Source organism: Microtus ochrogaster, unplaced genomic scaffold (genome assembly GCF_000317375.1).
Source record: "Microtus ochrogaster isolate Prairie Vole_2 unplaced genomic scaffold, MicOch1.0 UNK126, whole genome shotgun sequence".
Lineage (NCBI taxonomy): Eukaryota > Metazoa > Chordata > Mammalia > Rodentia > Cricetidae > Microtus > Microtus ochrogaster.
In genome coordinates, this window is record NW_004949224.1 from 354,980 (window position 1) to 374,223 (window position 19,244).

Sequence of the window (19,244 nt, forward strand, 5' to 3'; positions counted from 1 at the left end):
TTTTGTTGTTTTTTAAGGACATAAGCCAAAGCTATTCTTTTGCCCTACTGTCTTCTTGAAAGAGAGGGGTTTAAAATTTTTTGTTTGTTTGTTTGTTTTGTTTTGTTTTTATTCAAGACAAGATTTGTGTAGTGCTGGCTGTCCTGGAACTATCTTTGTAGTTCCGGGCCTTTAACTCACAGAGATTCACCTGCCTTTGTCTCTCTAGGGCTGAGATTAAAGGCGTGTCCCGCCGCCCATATTCAGTTTTTAACTGTTTCTCTCAATTTGCTTTTTTGAATTTTTCTAATGAAGTACTGAATTGCCTTTTCCAGATATTTTTTTCCAGGATTTTCAACAAGGTAAATCTAACTCGCTGCTAGAATATCCATGCCTCTGTGATCCCCGAGAAAACAGCCACCTGAGAATAAACTGCTTTTGCTCAAAAGTTTAGAAATACGGTTACAACAATTCAAAAAAGAAAATGGTGAGAATGGAAGGTAATTTAGAGTTGGTTTGGTTTGGGGGCAGAAGTCTATTAAAATTCACAGTCCCCTAAGATTTAAGTGGGGTTTGTTGTTGCTGTGCCTGATGACCTTCCACAAGGTGGCACTCTCAGAAAAATCTGACCAAGGCTAAAGAGATGCTCTAAAAATTATTACTGCAGACTCTTTTCCCACACATCCTTAACTGTCATCTCACGTGTTTCTTCAAGTAACTAACATCTTCATAATATTCCACAGCTTACACGTCTGCTTGTTAGCTAGTTTCTGAGTAACTAACATCTTCATAATATTCCACAGCTTACACGTCTGCTTGTTAGCTAGTTTCTGAGTAACCAAATTATGCTTGAGGATGGCATTTTTAAGAGATGAAGGATGCCTTTACGGTTACTTAGGGGACCCCAATTACCTGTAGTTCTAGGGTGTCCAGCTGCTACACAGATGAAGCCAACCCTCATCTGTAAAGAGGCTAGCTTTGTTGGAAATAAAAGGCTCCTTTAGGGCCCCAGTCAGGACGCCACCCCTCCACCCTCCATGGCCCTTTGACAGTGATTCGCTTCTAAATTCAAGTGAACAAGATAAGCAGTGTGTCAGTATTTTGAGTCCACAAAACTTTTCGTAGAGAACTGCAGTGCTGAACCAGCTCTAAAGATAACAAAAGAACTGCTCGTTTTACACTCTGGTATGAACCATAATTATAAAGCCCTAAATTCTGTGTTTGTATATATGTGAACATAGCAACTCAGGAAGACTTTGGTTTTTCCACTACCAAAGTCAGTTTTTTATACTACATTTTGAATTCACATTTCTGCTCAAAGACCCATCCCCCTTGAACCAATCATGACTCCGTGCAGAGGGTGTGAACAGATAGGGTATTGCAGTTTCTCTGGCACACCATGACCAAAAGCAGTTTATTTCTTCTGAGTGTCACACACACACACACACACACACACACACACACACACACGCACGCACACCACCTGTTTGACGTCACTCCAGAGTGGCAGACAGGCAAGCCTCAGTTCTTTACACTGAATCAAAGTGCTACGCCGAGCAGGCACTGCCCAGGCCCTGAGAAAAGTTTGGCTCTCTCCACCTGTCTGCTTTCTGCAATCATTCTGACTCTCCTGAACCTGAAGCCCACAAGGCAGAGTGACGAAGCAGCTGAGCCAGACCCTGAAGATGTTATGGGGGAGGGGCAGTGCTCCGCTGCTTCTGTTGTGCCATCTTAGGAAGCAAGGTGCCCTAGGAACATACGGCTGGCCTCTGGGCATCAGTAATGACAACCGAGTTTCCTCGCTAGCTCGGGAGTAAAGATGCCAAGGATGCTGCACTGCAAGCCCCGGACCAGGCCCCTCACACTCAGAGTTTGTCTTTTTGTTTTATTTGTTTTAGATATATAATTACAGAGGAAATGTTTATTTTTCTGTTTTCTCTCCTGCTACACACATGGTGGCAAAAAGTTATTCCTGGAAATATTTCATTTTGAGAAATTGCTTTCTACTTCATTTGGCAAAAGTGTATAGTTCTTTAGTTCCCCGTTTCTTCTCTCTTTCTTCTTCAGTGTGCAGATTGAACAGAAAGAGGGTTACCTCTGTAGAGAAAGCTTTTGTGTGAAGTGTTGAGTCACACAAATAATTCCTTTAGACTGTCAGATGGGGGGGGGTTTCTTTTTTGCTTTGTTTTTGGGGGACACATAGCCACACCTACATCTAGCCCGGATTGAACACAGTTCTGTAACTCCTAACTCAGGTAGGGTTTAGTCACATTCTGTTGATGAGCTAAGGCTAAGGGGCCCTCTACCCATACTTGATGTTTTTAGTCTTCAGTTCTATAAAATGCAGCAATGTGTGTTAGTCAGCAATATTTCTGTGGTCGCCAGCATGTCTGAGTTTGACCTTAAGTCTCTGAATAATAACAAGTAGATTGTTTCTTGACACACCCCACCCCCGCCAAATCATGTATCTTTTCACTCTGGTCCTGTTTGTAGCAGTATATTCATGTGTATTTCAGCTCTTGTCTTCATTATTTTCCTATGAACAGTAATAGATGTATTAGTACACAGAATTAATAGTGTACTAGGAACAGCACTTAGCAGATGGGGAATTTTTTTTATCAAGTTCCACATTTACATAAGTTATTTCTATTATTATTCATGCATATTATTTATTGCTAAACCACACCAGTCCTGTGAAAGCACAAGTAACGGCAGATACTAATGCTCATTATCATGGTCTTGATGGAGTGAAGGAAACAAAATTACAGTGATACCCCAGATAAGCTGCATGAGTTTAGCATGATTAAAATTTCAGTTGGTTAGGGGTAGTACTTTTGGTGTCTAGGTGTCTTATGTTAAAAGAGGCAAAGCCACAGACCTGTAGCTGTTGCTTCTGGCAGATGTGTGTGTTTAGTGTAGTGTAGGAATAATTATAGGAAGTAGTAAGGTAGAGAAGTATGTAGGGACTGCCAGGTGGCCAGCAAAGTGGATGCCATGCATCTGGGTGCTGCTTCCTGACTGGTTCTACGAAAAAAAGCCTCTCTAAGCAATCCTGTGTCCTTGTAGGTGTCCTGTTCAGCAGTAAGGACAGGTAGTACTGTGGAGAAGGGAGCAGTGTGTTGGGGGGGGGGTGTCTGTAGAACCAGAATGCCAGTTTATGGCAGGCGACTCTGCTGTATATGGGAGCAGTCCACCTTAGGGTTGCATGTTACCTGGGATCTTAACAACCAGACATTCCCAACAACTCAAAAGCCTGCTGTGTTTCTGCTGTTTCTGGTCTCAGCTGAAGGTTAATGGGCAAGTGTTCGGTAAAGAAGAGCAGTGTGTGTTAGGGCACAGTGCCGCGTCCCAGAGTGCTTGTTAGCAATAGGGACTGTTACAGGGTTGTCCTCTTTTAGATGAAGAAGGTGTATTCTGTTTGTATTCCCATACAGACTAGTTAAAACTTGCTTCTAGGCTTTAGCCAAGCCATTGTACACCACAAGCTGCTTTTTGTTTGACTTAGAATAGAAATGTTTAAAGGTAAAAAGAAAACTCCATTTGGACATCGGGCTCATTGTTTTCTGGACTGAATTGTAGAGGTCCCACACATTAGATGCTAATCTAGGCTGTGGAAGCCAGCCCCAGACGTCCAGGGCCCCCACACTGTACATCCCACCCCTGAATCTTGTCCTCCCTTCCCGGAGGTGCTCATACCACCACCCTGACTTGTCCGTTTGATGCTCCCCACCTCCTTGGCTGAGTTCTGAGCATCAAGCACTTGATGGGTGATACTTTGAGCACCAAGTATGCTTGCCTAGACCTGGCTACCACCACCCCCACTTTGCCTTTGGTTGGCCACAGTCATCAAGAGATAATACCTGATACCAGGCACAGACTGTACTCATGATGTCAGTCATAAATGCCCCCTAGTGTTTTTCTGTGCATCCTGATCTTTAAACCCAGTCATGATGCAGAGTGTTCATTGTTGGCTGTGGTCCCAGGTGAAAAACATTCCAGGCTGCTCGACGCTGTCCAACTGTCGGCTCTGCTCATAATGTGTTTCATCAGACTTGGAACTCATTCTACTGTTTTGATTTCACGGTGCAGACATCAGGGTGCACATTCTCTCAAGGTGCATAACTATTCTCATTCCGTTTGCTCATATCGCTATAGAATGCTCTGTTTTGGTGCTTTGGGTTCAGCAGGTCAAAGAAGCAGTATCACTACCTAGGACACAGTCTTGGAGGCGCTGGGCAGGAGTCTTGGTGTTGATGTTGCCTCTGCTCTTCTCTGTGCCCACTAGATGAGGTTAGCAGGCTGGCCGACCAGGTCCTACCAGGGGCCTTTCTTTGAGTGGTCTGTGAAATGCGGTATACACTCAAGGGTGAGTGTGGCACATCCTCTCTGGCTGCCCTGCCTATCCACGTTACTAGCCCTCAGGAAAATGACCCTAGGGTATATAGATAGCAAACAGATGGATGGGCCAACAGACCTACGTCACTCTAATGACACGCACCCCCTCCTTATGAAACCCTCCTGAGGAGAAGCGTGAAGGACGTCTCTGAAAGCAGGGGTCAGTTTATCCAAGCCCTTCGCACTTAGAAGAGTGGGAAAGTGGGGTGTGTGCTGTGTCTGTGCCATCCGAAGACCACAGCCTCTGTGGGATCTCCCATCTCCACAAGTCTCTTTCTGAGAGCAGCGTGGTACGGACGGGGTGGGAGTTTCCAGGCGAGGGAGCGCTGCAGTCCTCACTCTGTTGATGGGAGAGGAAATGGGCAGGAAATCAAGAGGGTTACAGATCATTACTCCTTTGGAAACTGGATTCCTTACTGGGTGCTAGACTGCAAATTTGGTATTTATTGTCAGGTAACTGAATTCATTGCTTTTCAAAACCGTTGTTCAGACGCCACTGTCCATTGGAATCACCTGTGTGCCCGCTGAATTGGTTGACGCCAAACCAGAAACTGGTTTGTACATTTGTCATACCTTTTGTATTTCTTAAAATAAAAACGGTAGTTCCGGACTCCTTCCTTAGAGGTGAATTGCTATACTGGCTGTTTGTCTTTTTACTTTAATGGGTATAATTGCAGCAACACTATTGCATTATAGAACGTGTTAGCACAATGCGGTGTTAGACTTTTCAAAGAGGTCCTTTATCAAGGATGTGCTCACTGATAGGACCAGCTCAATGAGCTTACAACTCATTGAACAAATACTGAGTGGGCGAGCAGGTGACTGCTGAACGCTTTAGATAGAAATCAGTAAAATAGGTGCAAGTGCTTAAGAGCTTGCAGTAGAGAGAAGCCACCATGAGAAAGATTTGTGTCACCAAATTGGTCCAGTAGAGATACCCAGGGGTTTCATAGAAATAAGGCTTGATAAGCCTAGGGGATGACGCGGTGGATGTGAGTATTTGCTGCGCAAGCATGAACCACCAGATTCAGACTTCCAACCCCCACAGAGAAAAAGCTGAGTACGGCTGCTTGTCCCCGTGACCCCAGCATTGGGTGGCAGAGACAGGTAGATTCTGGGAATTTGTTGGGCACCCTATCTAAACGTAACAGGTAAGCACTGGTTCAGCGAGAGATCCTGTCTTTCAGGAATAAGGCCTAGAGTTGGAAGACCCAGTGCCCGCCTCTGGCTTGTGCATGCGCATACACAAACACACCTTCACACCAATGTGTGTGAACCGCACACTGAGGAAAAAGTGAAGCAAGGTTCACTGAGGGATGGCTCAGTCACTAAAGTGCCTAGAATGAAACTATGAGGACCGAGTTTGAATCTCCAGCATCCACGTAAAATCCAGGTGATGTCACCTCTAACACTGATTCAATTCGTTTTTTTATATAATAAAAACCCAGAGTCAGATATTAGGGGGTGAAAGCTGAGAGATCAGAGAGGCAGAACACCCTCTGGCAAGTTCTTACCTCTACTAGTGCTCAGAAAGAAGGAGGCAATCCTGTCTCTCAGATGGAATGCTGTCTCTACAAAACCTCAGGCTCGTGCTCAGACTGAATCCTCAGATTGCACTAAGCTCCTGTGTTCTACCACCTTATATTCCTCTCTCCACCGAGTCATAGTACGCAGTCTCCACCTCCCTAGTGCTGGGATTAAAGGTCCCTGGGAAGTAGAAAGTAGAAAAAGACAAGATTTAGTATATTGGGAGCATGGACACCTTGGTGGGAGGGTTGAAGGGAGGAGGAGAGAGGCAGGAGGGGAGCAGAGAAAAATGTGGAGCTCAATAAATATCAATAAAAAATTAAAATACTAAAAAACATGTGGTCCCAAGTCCTGGGATCACCTTTGTGTGAGCTCTGCTTCTTTTAGACAGATTCAATCCTGGGTAGACCAGGGTGGCTTTGAACTCACAGAGATCCTTCTGTCAAGTGCTGGATTAAAGGTGTGTGCCACCACTGTCTGGCCTTTATGGCTAACTAGTGGCTTAGCCCTGCACTCTGATCTTCAGGCAAGTTTTATTGGTTAGGTTACAAACAAAATATTACTACAGTCACTCATGTCTGTAATTCTACTGAGAGGGCAAAGACAGATACTGCCCTAGAACCCAAAGGCTAGCCCATCTGGTCTGTTGGTGAGCCAAGTCCAGTGATAGACACTGTCTCAAAAAGATGAAGTGGCTGGGCGGTAGTGGCGCACGCCTTTAATCCCAGCACTCGGGAGGCAGAGGCAGGCGGATCTCTGTGAGTTCGAGACCAGCCTGGTCTACAAGAGCTAGTTCCAGGACAGGCTCCAAAACCACAGAGAAACCCTGTCTCGAAAAACCAAAAAAAAGATGAAGTGGAGAGTAATCTCAGAAGTCATGGATGTCGACTGCAATTTCCACATGCAATGCACTCATCAAAGAGTGCTTGCAGAAATAAGGCTTGTGAATACTTAAAGACCAAGAGCTGCTGGTCTCAGGAGACATACTCTGTGTACAGGCCCACAATGAAGGAGGAGGCAGGAAGACATGTGACACAGCCTGGAGTTAGTGACATAAGCTACAGAAAAGCATAACCTGGCACATGCATGCCACGTACGCAGCTGTACTTCCCAAACTATGATCAAACAGATCCTTCTATTAATTCCATCAAAATCTTTGTAGCTTGTCGCAGACTTTTGGAGTTCAGCCCAGTTTCTAGTTCCTTGTTTTCTAAGGAAAACCAACAAATGAGGTTCGTCCCAAGAAGTTGAGTTTATTATTTTAATTTTCAGCATTGATTTACCCATCATGAATATTTCTCTCAGAATGTTCAAGTTAAATGCAACTTCCAGCCTACACAAAATGGGAACGCTTACAGGGAATTCTTAAGGTCTGCAAACTTAAAATTCACAAAATATTGCTATGTATTTCACACACTTTCTTTTCTGTTTTTTTAATTCTTTAAATATATATATGTGTGTGTGTGTGTGTATATATATGTGTGTAAATATATACACACACACATATATATATATATATTTAAAGAATATACAGCCTGGAGTTAGTGACATAAGCTACAGAAAAGCATGCTCACAGGCAAATTAATAGGCATAGCTGAGATTCTTAAACAGTAAGGCAAAAATGGACCATGGTTGCTTATAGATAGTCCCTTCATTGTGAATAATAGTATGTTTAAATTTGCCATACGACTTGTCTTTAAGATTTTTAGACCAGGGGGCTGGAGAGATGGCTCAGAGGTTAAGAGCACTGGCTGCTCTTCCAGAGGTACTGAGTTTGATTCCCAGCAACCACATGGTGGCTCACAACCATCTGTACTGAGATCTGGTGTCCTGCTCTGGCGTGTGGGCATACATCAAGGCAGAATGTTGTATACATAATAAATGAATAAATCTTTTAAAAAAAGATTTTTAGACCATAAACTGTACTCAGATTTTAAAATTATAAGGGAAATATTCCCGATGGATACTATAAAGCTGAAAGCTAATCTTCATGAAGTTATTGAAATCGCATGACTTACTAAGAAGTCATAGCACAATTTTCCACAAATGATAGCCCATTCAGCTCACTGCCCAGCCAGTCTAGCTGAATCTGTGACTTCCAGGTTCCATGACACATCCTGTGTTAATAATAATAATAATAATAATGTGGACAGCAATAGAGGAAAACATCCAGTGTCAACTCTGGATTCTATACACATGCACATGTATGTACACACATAGGCATACAACACAAACACAGACCCATTTATATGAAATTCTAGTAAAAGAACTGTAGCAACAGAAAACAGACCAGTGGTTTACACAGACTAGAAGACAGTTAAAGAAGTTAACTATAGAAAGCATGGGGGAAGGCCAGGTGGTGGTGGCGCACACCTTGAATACCAGCACTCAGAGGCAGGGGCAGGAGAACTCTGTGAGTTCGAAGCCAGTCTGTCTACAAGAGCTAGTTTCAGGACAGGCTCCAAAGCTACAGAGAAAACCTGTCTCAAAAAAGAAAAAAAGAAATGAAAAGCAAGCTTTGGGGAGCATTAGAAAAATCTGCGTGGCTTGATTGTGGCCATGGTTACATGGCTACATAGCTGTCAGTATTCAAACTGCACTACGAGCTGGAAAATGTTCTTATATGTAAATTACAACAATAAAACTGATTCTTAATAAAGTTAAAGATGTCATATTCAATGCTAACAAAAGCCAATTTGGAATATTTGACCAGTGACTTTCATAGCTCATGAGTCACGTCAACGAGGCTGGAACAAGAGGAAGATTGTAGCAGAGCTGTGACCCATTGATTCAGCTGAAGCTCTCATGGGCATGGGAAATTTTCCTTCCTGACTCACTTTCCTGGTAATTTCCCCTCCTTTACCCACTAAAAGAATTCAACCTAAGGCTTATAAAAAATAAACCAATTAAAGTGAATGATACATTTTTCAATGGCACATTTCTTTAAGCATAAATCCTTCATTGATTTTGTACAATAAGAAATATGGTTGCCAAGAGCACTTAGATGGTCATGTTGACAGGTCACTGTTTGAACTCTGCACAGGCAAAATTGCTTCCAGACTTTGCATGTCAAGTGTGGTCTCCAAGGGGAATCAGCTGAGTGGTCCGAGAAAGATAAAAATTTCTCTACCCATAATCTTGACTCACTACTTGGTCATAATAATACCAGTAAGAGTTTGTGGAAAGTTTTCAGAAAATTTCCAGAACATACTCACACACACACACACACACACACACACACACGGCACACGGAAGGCTAAGGAGATGACACAGCTGGTAAAATGCACACAATACAAGAACGAAGGCTGGTGTTGATGTCACAGAGCCCTCTTGGAAAAACTGAGTGTGGGGCCAGCGCTTGTTAGCCCAGTGTTGGAAGGCAGAGACACAGATCTCCGGGGACAGCAGGCCACTCGGCTCCTTGCCAATGAGCGATACTATCTCAAAAGCAAGGTGCAAGGCTCCTGAGGTTGAACCTGAGCTTCACCTCTGGCCTACACTTTCACAACCCACTCACTGACACACTGCACAATATGATTTGTCAGCCTTACAGGTCAGCAATTGCTGAACATTTCATAATAACCAAACTGTCTCATAGAATTTCTATTGCTATGATGAAACATCATGACCAAAAGTAAGTTGGGAGAAAAGGGTTTATTTGGCTTATACTTTTACATCACCATTCATCATCAAAAGAAGTCAGGACAAGAACTCAAACATGCAGGAACTCAGAGGCAGGAGCAGATTCAGAGGCCATTAAGGAGTGCTACTTACTGGTTTGTTCCCCCTGGCTTACTTAGCTTTCTTTTTTTTTTTTTTTAATTTTTTTTTGTGTGTGTGTGTGTTTCCCAAGGCTGATGAGAACCAGTAATTTCTTTTTTTTATTTATTCTGTCTGTGTGTTTGTCTGCAGGCTAGAAGAGGGCACCAGACCTCATTACAGATGGTTGTGACCACCATGTGGTTGCCAGGAATTGAACTCAGGACCTTTGGAAGAGCAGGCAATGCTCTTAACCACTGAGCCATCTCTCCAGCCCCCTTAGCTTGCTTTCTTATAGAAGGCATGTAATGATCTGTTCTCTTTTTTTTTTTTTTTTTTTTTTGGTTTTTCGAGACAGGGTTTCTCTGTGGCTTTGGAGCCTATCCCGGAACTAGCTCTGTCCCGAGTGCTGGGATTAAAGGCCTGCGCCACCACCGCCTGGCTTGTTCTGTCTCTTTAAGAGACAAGCCACGCCCACTCCTTCCCCTGTCTACTGAGGCAGGCAGATCTTCCTGACTGCAGCCTGAGTCTCCCTCTTGAAGAGTCAGCTTCTGCCTCTCTCCATTCTCCCCCCTCTCTCTTTCTCTCTCTCTTCCTGCTCTTCTCCCCTTCTCCCTTCCCCCTCCATAACTCAATAAATAAATATTCAACTCCACTCTGCATGGCGTGCCTATCATCTGTCTCTCGCCCTCCACCATGTGGCTCACTGCCCAGGACCAGCTGCCTTCAGAGATCTTTGGTGTGGTCTCCTGCACTGTCCCTGCTCTTGGGGCCACTGCCTGCCACCACATGACCTGCTGCTCCCGCTTGGGGACCTGCAGCATTTCTACTGCTGCAGCTGCTGGGGATCCTACAGCAACTTTTAATTAATCCATTTCAAGCCAGGACCAGCAGCCCAGGGATGGCAGCACCCTCTGTGAGCTGTGCCCTCCTGCCCTTTTCAGCACTACTTCAGAAAACACCCTGCAGGCTTGCCTACAGCCTAACATTATAAGGGCATTTTTTTCAATTGAGAATTCCCCGCCTCTGATACTTTGTGTCAAGTCAACTTGACACAAAACTACCAAGCATAATTGACCTCTTTGACATCTTGACAAACAAGACACGTCACTGTTAAGCCACAGCCTTTTCAATTTGGTTCATCCCCAAGGGCACACATTAGTATGAACATTACAATATAAAATATACTAAGTGTTAAAATTCTCACAGTCTTTACAAATTTAAAGTCTTTAAAAATAAGTCTATTTAAAAATCCAAATTCTCTTTTAAAACCTAAAATCTCTTTTCAAGTTCAGTCTCAACTGTGGGCTCCTATAAAATCAATCATAAATACTTTTTAACTTCAAGAGGCGTAGTCACAACCAAATCAAAGCAAAACCAAACTTCAGCTATAAATAACTCAATACCCAGTGTCTGGAATCTTTTCCCAAGGGCTTGGGTCACTTCTCTGGCTCTGTTCCCTACATCACACACAACTTGTCTTCTAGGTTCCAGCTGGTTCCACTCCACTGCTGTTGCTCTTCTTGGTGGCCATCCTGTGGTACAGGTATCTTCAAACTGCTGGGGTCTTTTGCCACAACTTTCTCCAAAAGCCTCTCCTAGACTCTCCGCAGGACTCCAACCTTGCCACGCAGTGCCAAGCCTCAGGTGTTCCCCGTGAACTCTTTACATTCAAAACTAGCCCCATCTGGGTGACTCTTATACTACCAAGTTCAGCTACCAGCACAAGGTACAGCCTTGGGTAGCCCACCCACAATGGGCTGGACCCGCTGCATCCATCATTAGTGAAGAAAACGCTCTTGCAGGCTTGCCACCGCCCCATCTTATGGAGGCATTTTCTCAACTGAGGCTCCCTCCTCTCTGATGACTATACCTTGGGTCGAGTTGACATAAAACTAGGCAGCACATGAACCAATATACTTCCTTTTTATTGGTGTGTGTCTGTGATGCTTTTGTGTGTGTTCACATGTATGTGGGTACACATTTACGGGTAGGTACATGCGAGGCAGGGTCTCTCACTAGAACCTAAGCTTCACCAATTCAGCTAGTCTAGCTGGCTATTCTACTTGGGAGAACCTATCCCCACCTCCAGAGCTTACTTGTGGGAACCCAAAAAATGTGAGCCTGTTCCACCTTGGCTGAAGGTCAGAGAGTTTGCGCTTATTTTGCTCTTTTAAAGCTGCTGACAACAAGTATGTCTACAAAACAAGATATCCTGACCTAGAGTGTGGTTACTTGGTGTTTTGGACATTAAGATGGCCCATAAAGGGCCATCTGCTTCACCCTTACCAAAGAGAATTCAAGCCTATTCCTGCTCCTTCGTTTTGAAATAGGTTTGACTTAGGGAGTGGCTATCTGCAAAATATTTGGTCTAGGGTGTGTTCGCTATCCCAAACATCAAATGCTTTGCTCAAGAGGTCCAAATCAGGAGCAGAAGGAGGGGGAGTACGAGCAAGGAACTCAGGACCGCGAGGGGTACACCCACACACTGAGACAATGGGGATGTTCTTTCGGGAACTCACCAAGGCCAGCTGGACTGGGTCCGAAAAAGCCTGGGATAAAACCGGCCTCTCTGAACATAGCGGACAATGAGGACTGCTGAGAAGTCAAGAACAGTGGCACTGGGTTTTGATCCTACTGCACGTACTGGCTTTGTGGGAGCCTAGGCTGTTTGGATGCTCACCTTACTAGACCTGGATGGTGGTGGGTGGTCCTTGGACTTCCCACAGGGCAGGGAACCCTGACTGCTCTTCGGGGTGATGAGAGGGGGAGTTGATTGGTGGAGGGGGAGGGAAATGGGAGGCGGTGGTGGGGAGGAGACAGAAATCTTTAATAAATAAATTAATTAATTAATTAATAAAAAAGAATTAATAGCTTGGTGTCTCAAGTGTTGGGGCAAGTAACTGTTCTTGTTGTCCTTTGTATCATATTAAAACAGTCTGCTGCCTTCTTCCCCCTTTTTGTATTGGGGCGTAAAAATGTATGAAAAATAAACACGGGTGAAATTCAGCTTTCAGTAGTCACTGAGTTGCTCTCTCGGTCTATTCTAGTCTCGGAGTTTCTTTCTTATCTCTGTTCCTCCTACCTAACATTTTTAATCCTCACGCCCCTTCCCTGGAACGTACAAACCCGCCGTGGGTTGACGGCGGTGGAAGTCATCCCCTAGGCGGTGACTTACCATCCTGACTGATGGACCACTATACCAGCCCAACATCTGAGGGTCTGAGCTCCAGCCCTCCCACCCTGAGCTACTGCCCCAGTACATCTGTTTGTTTATGCTGTCATAGTTTATACTGTTTTATAGTTCATTGTTTTCCAATAATATATAGTGGCCATTTCCCCCAATCAACACATGTAGCTCTACTTCACTTTTTAAATTCCTACGTGATTTGTCAAGGCATGAGAGTGCCATACCTTAGTCATTTCTTTTGTCATAAATATCAAACTTGATCTCCCCCAACAAAAGAGCTGCCTAGGTTAATATCATTACAGTGGCTGTTGTTAGATATAAAGTGTCGTGCTTACTTCTCCAGCCTAAGGATACGTACGCCCAAACAACAGACATTTGAGGTTGTAAATTGTCTAACATCTCTTTCCATTCAAAATCCATACAAACATAATTCAGAGTGTAGGAAAGTCAACCAGCATATTATTATATTTAGAAAACAACCCATGTTATAATCAGTGAATGCTATTCACTTGGAAAATCTCTACCTAAGAGGGTTATTAGTATAATTATACTGTCATACTTGACTATGTCCGTTTCCTTTAACCCAGGAAGTTCTGGCTTCCCTCTCAGCTCTCACAGTCTACCTGAAATGCAATCTTCCCACCCTCCCTTGTCCCCACCAATGACAGTGTAAGGTTGTACGGGAAGCATCAATTTCCATCTTTGACACAGTTGTGTTCAAGTGCTGAGTAACTCAGCTTTGCCGCTGTGGGACATGAAGCCACAGGACTTGGCTTCCCTACCCTCTATTTTTCTCAGCTGAAAGATGAAAAGCATTGGGGGGCAGTATGTAATTCACAAACAAACAAAAAGAGCTGTCCTCGCTTTATTTCCAACAGTTGTACCAGCGCAGGCACAGTAAGAGTTGTAGTAATCTTAGTTTCCCCTAGAATGAGTATTTCGGCGCATAAAGAATGGAAGAAAGCCAAGGCCTGGAGCGAGGTGCCTTGGCACAGGCTCCTGGGAACAGCAGGCGGGCGCTGGCGCCGGTCTGTCCTCCGCGCCGCCAGGGGGCGCTGTGGCGCGCGCGGGCCCGGGAGTGGCGGGGCGCCGCTCTCTGGGCGGAGCGTAGAGGCGGTGGGAGGACTTGCAGCGGGCCGCTTCGGCTTCTTCTCGGGCCTACTCTGTCCTCGGCTTCCCGCCCCTTCAGCCGGCCACCATGGGGAAGCGGGACAACCGCGTGGTGAGTACCCGGTGGGGGAAACCGAGGGATGCCGCGGGGCCGGAGCGAGCGGAAGCCGTGGCCCATCGCGGTCGGGTCGGCGGCTGCGGCGGGCGCACCTGCGGACCCCGAGACCCCGCGCCTTGCGGTGCGCGTGCGCCGTGCTCGCCTCGGCGCCTGGGTCGGCGGGCTCTGAGAGCCCCGAGGCCGCTCGCCCCGCTGCGGTGAGGGCCGCCGGTGCGGAGAGGCCGAGGCCCAGGCGCCACGCAGCCCGGGCGCGGGGACAGGGGATGCAGGGATGAGGGCTTCGGGGTGTTCGTGACTTCCCTGAAGTCACAGCTTGACCACAAAGGCGTGTGGGTACCTACTGAGCTGCCTGTGACTTGATCGTGCTCCCCGTCTTCCAAACGTTGGTTTCTGTTTTGGTTCCTTGTAATTCCGTAATGGAACCTCTTAAGTCGAGAACCCTGCTTCTACGGTTCAGGAATGTAGGAATGTTCTTTCCTCCTGGCTTCAAGAAGAGGCCATGCCTTGTCTGGACCAGAGAATAGAGTTGAAGTGGCTGTGAGCACGGCGGACTCCCCACCGCCAACCCCGAGTTCGACGTCCTGGATTGCTTGGGCTCTTAGGCTTAGAAATCATCTCACTTGTTTTCTGGAGATGTTTCAGTTTTGTTTTCATTGGTGATGCAATCGTGGTTTTAAAGATTATTGGATTGCTTACAAACATTTCTTTCTTACAGAAATCCAAAATGTTCCATTTTACTGGAAACTTTTCATTTATACATTCCTAGGGCAATTGTAAAACATGAAATCAGCTTTGTTTACAGGTTCGTTTGACAACTCCGTACTGTTATGCTGCCATAGCACAGACTGTTCTGGCAGCATTTTGTTTGTATTTCAAAGATGTTATAAGACCGAAAACATTAATTCAAGAGGTGGGAGGTATAGATCTGATGATGGAGTCTGATTCGTTGAGGACAGGTTGAGGCTGCTTAAACCGCGACCAGAATTCGTATCGTTTGATACTTGCTTCTGTTTTTTGTTTTTTTGTTTTGTTTTTTTCGAGACAGGGTTTCTCTGTAGCTTTGGTCCCCGTCCCAGAACTAGCTCTTGTAGACCAGGCTGGCCTCGAGCTCCCAGAGATCCGCCTGCCTCTGCCTCCCAAGTGCTGGGATTAAAGGCGTGCGCCACCACAGCCCGGCTTAAGGCTCACTTTTTAACAGCGCCTTTAAATCCCAGATATCGTATCCATTTCCCACACACGTACAAATTCTCCATTATCAACATCCCCCACCTTAAAGGTACATTTATTTGTTCAGGTGAACTTGTGGTTTATATTTAAGGAATCACACCATGTTGTGCATTTTATGTCTTTGGACAAATTAATAATGATATGCATCCATCCTTGTGATGCATTGTCACGGCTTGGAAAGTCTCTGCTGTGGCCAGTCCTGTCACTTAAGTTCACGACAATCACTGGTTTCTCTATTGGCTCCATAGTTTTGCCAGGACTTGATTTTGAATACTTATCTCTGAAAATACTAGCTGTGCTGTTGTTGTTTAGAGATGGTCTCAGAAGCAATCCAGTTCTTTTTCTTTCACCGATGATATTGTCATGGTGTTAAAGATTATAGAGTTTCAGACTTAAAAAAAAAAAAAAACTTTGGGGTACTGGAGGGAGTAAAGCCTTGAGGGCGCTCTCGTTTTCTCTCTCTCTCTCTCTCTCTCTCTCTCTCTCTCTCTCTCTCTCTCTTTCTTTGTCTCTATCTCTCTCGCCCTCTCTCTCCCATGTTTGTTATGACACAGTGTCTTTCTGACTTGGAACTTTGTAGACGGGGCTGACCTGTACCCATCTCTGCTTCTGGAATACTGGGATTAAAAGTATGGGCCAAGGCCAGGCAGTGGTGGCGCACACCTTTAATCCCAGCACTCGGGGGGCAGAGGCGGGCAGATCTCTGACTTCTAGGCCAGCCTGGTCTACAAGAGCTAGTGCCAGGACAGAGTCCAAAGCTACAGAGAAACCCTGTCTCGAAAAACTAAAAAAACAAAAGTATGAGCCACCTGGCTTGGCACCTGCGGCACCTGTAGAATACTGGAGTTCCATTCCTAGCAGCCACATCAGGCTATCCATAGCCCTCTTTCTGATTTCCATAGGTACTGGGCACCAGAGACCAAAAAAGGGTGTAGAATTCCCTGGAACGCACGTTAGAGACAGATGAGAGCTGCCATGAGGTTTGGGAACTGAACCCAGGTCCTCTGCCAGGGCAGCAAATGCTCTTTCTCCTGCCCTTAGTATACTTTTTTTATCAAGATAATGAATTAATTTTTTTTTGGTTTTTCGAGACATGGTTTCTCTGTAGCTTTGGTGCCTGTCCCGGAACTAGCTCTTGTAGACCAGGCTGGCCTCGAACTCCCAGAGATCCGCCTGCCTCTGCCTCCCGAGTGCTGGGATTAAAGGCGTGTGCCACCACCGCCCAGCTTGAATTAATCTTTTTAAAAATAATTTATTTTTATTTTATATGCATTAGTGGGTTTTGCCTATATGTATGTCTATATGGGGATGTCAGATCTTAAAGTTGCAGGCAGTTGTTAGCAGCTGCCTTGTGGGTTCTGGAAGAACAGTCAGTATTCTTACCCACTGAGCCGTTAAGCATATAAAATGGTGAAGGGAATGGCCTGGAGAGATGGCTCAGCAGTTGAAAGTACATACTACTCTTGAAGAGACCCATATTAGGTGGTTCACAGCCGCCCCTAACTCCAGCTCTCAGAGATCCAACAGACACATACAATCAAACAGTAAGGTAAATAAATGTTTACAATGATAAAATAGTTGAGGGGAATGTCTTCTCATTTTGGTGCACATGCATTCATTTTTTGGTTGTTGGTATTGATTAAAATGCCTTTTTATTTTTTGGCAACTGCTTTTGCTTTTCACTTTAGCACCTTGGACATCTTTCCAAATCATAAACTATAGATCCTTTTCTTTTTCTTTCTTTTTTTTTGTTACTTCATAATATTTCATTTAAGGAGCATACTTTCAGCATATTTCATGAATCCTGAGTTGATGATGGCCCAAGTGTTTTCAGGTTTTGCTGCTGTAATTTAGTTGGGATGGTCCTTTTATATAGTTGCATTCTTAAGAAATATTTTTTACAACTTTAAAACTTTTTAAACTTTAAATGTTTTACCATTAGGGACTACTAAAATGATTTCAGTTAAAGTATTTAGTGCTCTCAACCCCAGAAAACCTAGACAACAAAGAGGACCCTAAGAGAGACATAAGTTAATCTACGTGGGAAGTAGAAAAATCAGATCTCCGGAGTAAATTGTGAGTGTAGGGATCATGGGGGACAATAGGAAGGAAGGGGAAAATATATAACTCAATAAAAACGGTTTTAAAAAAAGAAAAATGAAAGTTGAACCATATTAAAAAAAAGTATTTAGTGCTCTTGGAAAGAACCTGGGTTTGGTTCCTAGTACCCGTATCTCACACTTAATAACTCCGGTTTCAAGGATTTGATACCCTTTTGGCCTTCAAAGATGCCTATACACATATGATAAACAAGCAAGTATATATACCTAAGCTAAAAAATAATTATGCCAGGATGTATATGAATCATACTGCTTTACAATTGTTAAACTTTTTTAAATTGTTAAAATTTTGCATTGCATTTGATACCTGTAACTTGCCTTGATTCTCTAAATATTCCTGACTTTGAGAGCTTGTAACACTCCTGCTTGTAAGAAATTTATGTCAGATTTGTGGATTATTCCGGGTAATTAATGAGGCAGTGTTGTCTTGGTGGAGGTAATTTTCAGCATGTGCTGTGCATTGTGGTTTTATATTGTTTACTCTGCCAGAGAAATCTGGAAGTCTGTCACAAAAGGTCGAAATGTTGGTCATTTTTACAGGTCTTGTTAAGTGCAGCAAATACAGTGATTTCTTTCTTTCTTTAAGAGTAAGAGAAAGGCCTTAAAATCAACCTGAGAGTAATTATCTTTAACCCAAGTTTCTATCATTTAAACATTTATCGACTTGATTTACACTTGGGAAAGCTGAGTGTGAGGATCCGGAAGTTGAGACTGGGCCAGTTGTGGTGGTGCATGATTATAATCCCAGGCTGAGGCACGGGCGTGAGAGTTATGGACAGATGCAGCTACTTAGGGAGATGTGTCTCGAAACAAAACAGACGTTATATCTGTAGCAAGTTTTAGTAAATCAGCATCTCTACCAAAAACTATCACTAAACAAACTTGCTTTATTTTATCTCAGTGTTTTTGAGGGGAAAAATGGTCTCTGAAATGTTCGTTTATACTACTGTAGTAACTGTAAAATACAGAGCGTGTTTTTTTATTGATTCGTGTGTGTGTGTGTGTGTGTGTGTGTGTGTGTGTGTGTGTGTGTTGACGGAAGGCTGTTAGTTTGTTCCCGGCTGCTCAGCCCTGAAATAATCAGTCAGAAACTATATTATTTGCAACACTGTTTGGCTAATAGCTTAAGCGTATTGCTAGCTAGCTCTTACATCTAGAATTAATTTCCATTATTTTATGTTTTACCATGAAGTTCGTGGCCTACCGGCAAGGGTTCTACTTAGCAGTTCACTCCTTTCTCCTCTGGTGGCTCCTTGGTGTCTCCTGACTCCACCTACTTTTTCCCAGCATTTAGTTTAGTTTTCCTCACCTAGCTCTATTCTACCTAATCACAGGCCAAGGCAACTTCTTTATTCATTAACCAGTAAAAGCAACACATATATAGAAGGCCCTCCCACACCATGTGTGTGTTTGTGTGGACGTGGATATAGCTCCCACATGAGTTGATGCTGACTTGCCTAGTGTGCACAAAGCCTTGCGTGTGACCCCAGTACATTGTAAAATCAGACGTGGTACCTGCCTGTAATCTCTGGATCAGACCCAGTCATCTCCCCATCCTCAGCGTATCTTGTTTTTGTATAAACATACACTTGACAAGTATTTCATTCAACTGCTTCTCTTGAGCAAAACGGTGGAGGCTGATAAATTTTACTATTTTTCCCCCTTTTGAGACAAGGTCTCGTGTTGCCGTGGCTGTCCTGGAACTTATTATTGTAGACCAGCTGGCCTTGAACTCACATACATTCTCCTGCCTCCTTTTCCTGAGGTTAAAGAAATGTCCCATTATGCCCAGCAACCTTCGGCATTTTATTTTTTTTTT

At 44.3% G+C, this 19,244-nt stretch overlaps 1 protein-coding gene across 3 annotated transcripts in view; it reads left to right on the forward strand.

Annotated features, from left to right (window-relative positions):
- Nucleotides 1-13,932: 13,932 nt before the first annotated feature.
- Nucleotides 13,933-19,244, forward strand: part of Fam133b (family with sequence similarity 133 member B) — a 23,945-nt gene continuing 18,633 nt past the window's right edge. For all 3 annotated transcript variants that reach the window (XM_013355417.1, XM_005371777.2, XM_013355416.2), the window contains exon 1: nt 13,933-14,072. In XM_013355417.1, coding sequence (XP_013210871.1) covers nt 14,049-14,072 — 24 coding nt within the window. In that variant the 5' untranslated portion in view covers nt 13,933-14,048. The remainder of the gene's footprint in view (nt 14,073-19,244) is intronic.